This window comes from Sinocyclocheilus rhinocerous, unplaced genomic scaffold (genome assembly GCF_001515625.1).
Source record: "Sinocyclocheilus rhinocerous isolate Xijiao unplaced genomic scaffold, SAMN03320098_v1.1 scaffold2149, whole genome shotgun sequence".
NCBI lineage: Eukaryota > Metazoa > Chordata > Actinopteri > Cypriniformes > Cyprinidae > Sinocyclocheilus > Sinocyclocheilus rhinocerous.
In genome coordinates, this window is record NW_015629053.1 from 510,429 (window position 1) to 515,299 (window position 4,871).

At 35.7% G+C, this 4,871-nt stretch overlaps 1 protein-coding gene across 1 annotated transcript in view; it reads left to right on the forward strand.

Moving 5' to 3' along the window:
* The window catches only part of LOC107738654 (sorting nexin-1-like), a 13,655-nt gene extending 8,986 nt beyond the window's left edge, over positions 1–4,669 (forward strand). The window contains exons 8-15 of the mRNA XM_016550440.1: positions 213–288; positions 484–597; positions 722–815; positions 1,058–1,263; positions 1,868–2,011; positions 2,145–2,225; positions 3,158–3,229; positions 3,356–4,669. Coding sequence (XP_016405926.1) covers positions 213–288; positions 484–597; positions 722–815; positions 1,058–1,263; positions 1,868–2,011; positions 2,145–2,225; positions 3,158–3,229; positions 3,356–3,406 — 838 coding nt within the window. The 3' untranslated portion in view covers positions 3,407–4,669. The remainder of the gene's footprint in view (positions 1–212; positions 289–483; positions 598–721; positions 816–1,057; positions 1,264–1,867; positions 2,012–2,144; positions 2,226–3,157; positions 3,230–3,355) is intronic.
* The last annotated feature ends 202 nt before the right edge of the window (positions 4,670–4,871 follow it).

Below are 4,871 nucleotides of genomic sequence, written 5' to 3' on the forward strand. Positions count from 1 at the left end.
TATAATTTTTTTTTTTTTGTAATGAAGGCAGAAAAATGACTTTGCTTGAATAATATAATATTAGTAGTAATTAATATTAATATATATTTTAATTTTAAACAGAAAAAAGTAATTTTTTTCCACTGTAATATAAATGTTAGTAGTAGTAATTATTATTGTACTTATGTCACTATATTAAAATGTAAATTTGAGGATTGTTTGTGTTGTTGCAGGTATCTTCAGAGGGTTGTGAGCCACCCGTCTCTACTGCAGGACCCTGATGTGAGAGAGTTTTTGGAGAAAGAGGAGGTAAAACGGCTTCTGTTTACTGACATAAAAATGAACATTTTTAATTATTCAGCGCATGAAGCTGCACAATTCGACATTAGCATAAACCTCTCCTAAGAGAAGTGACTTGCAGATGTTTATCTGTCTATTCCTCACATGCAGAAACATCAGCTTTGCTGTTTGTAATGACAATGCAATGCTCTGTGTGTGTGTTAGTTACCCAGAGCAGTCAGCACACAGGCTCTGAGTGGAGCCGGCTTCCTTAAAATGCTGAACAAAGCCACGGATGCTGTGAGTAAGATGACCATCAAGATGAACGAACAGGATGTGGTGAGTGGAAGAACATGCAGGTCTAACCCACACTGAACTCTTCTTTACCGAGATCGATGCTTAAAACCAACCTAGAAAGGATACTGAGTATAAAACGGTGTGTTTGTGTGTGTGTTGGTTTCAGTGGTTTGACGAGAAGATCCAGGATGTAGAAAATGAAGAGCAGCATTTGCGGAAACTTCACGTCATGGTGGAATCGCTTGTCAATCACAGAAAAGGTCAGAAGTGCAAACAATCAGTTCATATTTTAATAATTAGCTGAAATTTGCATCTAAATTTGGATATTTATTCTTTAAAAATGTAGTGCGGCCCATTTTATTTCTGTTATGTGGCTATTGAGTGAAACACAATATTCATTAAAACAAAATAGTATGTGGCTTTATTTTATCCACCATAAATTGATTGGACGATGAAAATATGTGATGCTGTCATTGGTTTGATGGTATAATGTGTGTTTCAGAGTTGTCTGGGAACACGGCTGTGTTTGCGAAGAGCGTGGCGATGTTGGGCAGCTCGGAGGACAACACTGCTCTGTCGCGAGCTCTCTCTCAGCTGGCCGAGGTGGAAGATCGAATCGAGCAGCTCCATCAGGAACAGGCCTCCAACGACTTCTTCACCTTCTCAGAGCTGCTGGCGGATTATATACGTCTGCTGGGAGCCGTCAGGGTACAGACACACACACAGAAGAAAACCGCTTCAGATGTCACTCATCCAGTCATAGTTATAAAAATGAACTGGATTGTTCATAATATACTGTAAAAAAAATTCCGTAAAATTTACGGTAAAAAACCGGCAGCTGTGGTTGCCGGAATTTTACCGTAAAAAATACGGTAGCAAGTCTTTTACCGTTAAATTCACGGTCATTTTTATATAATTGAAAAAAAATGTTTTATTATTATTATTATTACAGACATATTCGAACAATTAACATAAAATAAAAAAATTGCAATTACAAACAAGAAGTTTTTTGTTTTTACATTTTTTGCAATAATAATAATAATAATTAATAATATAAACAACTATGTAAATACATACATACTCAAATGTTTAGTCTTGCAGTAATATATCTACAATAATAATAAAATAAAATAAATTATTATAAATTATTTCAAATAAAGTATTATTATTATTGATAAAAATTAATTACTTTTAAATAAAATCTGTATCGAATTATTAATTTTGTTCCTGTTGTAATACCATAAGATTTCAGTCATATCATCCAACCCTTAACATATCTTCTTAATAATAATAATAATAATGTGTTTGTCAGGGGTGTTTTGATCAGAGAATGAAAGCATGGCAGCGCTGGCAGGACGCTGAGAACATGCTGCAGAAGAAAAGAGAGGCCGAGGCCAAACTCCTGTGGGCCAACAAACCTGACAAACTCCAGCAGGCCAAGGATGAGATCACTGAGGTAACTGCGCAAACATGCTAATGTTTGTTTGGTGGATGCTTATAGGCTCACCGCTGTTATACAGATAAACGATAGCATCTGTAACCTTAACAACTCAGCTTTATAAGGACTATCTCATATTCTTATCCTCCAGTGGGAAGCAAAAGTCACGCAGTACGAGAGAGAATTTGAGAGAATCTCAGCCACCGTACGGAAAGAAGTCATCCGATTTGATGTGAGACCTGATTTCCACATTAATTTAAATATCAGCATTAAAGGAATGGTTCACCCAAAAATTGTAATTAGCTGAAAATGTGCTCACCCTCAGGCCATCCAAGATGTAGAGGAGTTTGTTTCTTCATCAGATTTGGTGAAATGTAGCATTACATCACTTGCTCACCAATGGATGCTCTGCAGTGAATGGGTGCCGTCAGAATGAGAGTCCAAACAGCTGATAAAAACATCACAAGTAATCCACACCACTACAGTCCCATCAATTAATGTTTTGTGAAGCAAGCGGCCTGTTTGTAAGAAACAAATCCATCAAGACGTTTATAACTTCAAACTGTTGCTTCCAGCTAAAATACGAGTCCTCTATCCATAATATTGCTTTCTTCAGTGAAAAAGTTATCTCATCTGAATCAGGAGAGAAATATGCACTGATCAAGCATAAGTGAAAACAGTCCAAAACAGTCTTAAACAAATATATAGGTGGATTTTGATGTGAGAGGACAGCAGGAGATGGAGTTTTCACTGGAGGAAGCGTTATTATTGATTATGGATAATGTTATTTTAGCCAGAAGCAACAGTTTGAAGTTGAAAACGTTTTTATGATGGATTTGTTTCTTACAAACACACAGTTTTTCATGTTAATCAATGGACTGGAGTTGTGTGGATTATTGTGATGTTTATCAGCTGTTTGGACTCTCATTCTGACGGCACCCATTCACTGCAGAGGATCCATTGCTGAGCAAGTGATGTAATGCTACATTTCTCCAAATCTGTTCCCATGAAGAAACAAACTCCTCTACATCTTGAATGGCCTGAGAGTATGAACATTTTAAGCAAATTAAAATTGTTTGGTGAACTATTCCTTTAAATTCTCCTTCGAAACCTTTTTCTCTTCAAAAAGACGATAACTATTCATTACAATTTCTTTGCTAACAGAAAGAGAAAGCTCGAGATTTTAATAGACAAGTCATCAAATATCTAGAGTCTCTGCTGCACTCACAACAACAGGTACACAAACATTTTTAATAATTTTATCTGACTGAATTGTGTTTAAAACATATTTTTAAACAAAATTTAAATTTTACACAATTTTAAAAACATACTCATATTTCACTCTCTCTCTCTCTCCTCTAGCTGATAAAATACTGGGACGCATTTCTGCCAGAGGCGAAAGCGATCGTGTGAGGCGGCGTCTGCGCACAAACACAAACTCACCGATAACCGAGGCCTTTCTACACTCTTTACCTCTCGCCTATAAACCAAGAGAAATCGCGCTGCAAAGGGAAATCGTCTATCCGGCCGCTCGTTACTCTGATTGAGTTAGTAACTTGTATATTTTCTGTGTAATCTTCACCGTTATTTTCTTACATTGCATCTTTATTGTTTTGGGGATGTGAATGCATGTGGTGGCTGGGTGTCTTCCTCGTCTGTATGCAACCAAACCTCTTTCACTTGGATTTGTTACTCGTCTGTAGTGATGGCAATGGTTTACACTAGAGGGCGCTCGCCGATCATTCATATACTGACGCTCTAAGAAACTTCCCATCAGGCCATTTGTGTGACCTGTCAAGAAGTTTGTACCAATTAAGGAGGGTTTTCAGAGACTAATAGTGACCTAGTTTGTTTTAGACGTCCAGAATATTGGTATATACACTTTTAAACACCATGATGACATTGTATTTTGCGGTAAAAGAGGTTGTAATACAGTTATTAGGGACTGTTGAAATATAATGACTGAAACTGGCTGGATGCAGTGGAAATGACAGGAACTGTATATGTCAACACTTCTACTCATTGATCAGCCTGATAGAAAATCATCAGTGATTTTTTTTTTTTTTTTTTCTTCCAATGGATCATTTTAAATCTTCTATAGATTTAGGATCATGTTTCTATGTACAGTGCGCAAACGCACTCCTAATGTGTTTTATATCAATATCAGATCTCTTTAACCTGGTCAAACAGGAAGCCCAAAGCACTTCAGTCTTAAAGTTGGTTTTCTTTGTTCATTATTTCATTCCTTTTCTCTTCATTTACTTCATTTTAAGTTTTCATTTGTAGACATTTATGCCAACATGTTATTTTGTGTCAAACCATATTTGTTATCCACTCGAATCTGTCATGTTATAATAATTAATAACCTTTTGCTACGCTACTAATAATGATTAAATTGTTTCTACATCAGATTTAGTTTTTTTTATACATTTTGCTGCTGTTAGATTCATTGTCATTCATAACGTTTTGTTGTTTGTTTGTTTGTTTATTAGTTTGCTTCATGAATGATATTTTGGGCCCTGCTGTAATGACATTTTGAACAGACATCAACAGGTTCAACTTCACCGTTAGGTGCCATAATAATCAAAAGTTTGTTTATTAGAAAAATGGGGGCAGATATTTTTTTCACTATGGACACTTCTTTTGAGAAAAACAATAAAGATTTAATTACAAATATCAAGCTTTTGAATTAATAGTCCTTTGGTGTGTGTGTGTGTGTGGATAGATAGACAGCAGTGTTGGGAAGGTTACTTTGGAAATGTAGGTTACAGATTACAAGTTGCCCTATTTAAAATGTAATAAGTAGTGTAACTATTTCAATTACTTTATGAAAGTAATGTAACTGATTATATTGGATCACTTTTCTAAATTTCTAACG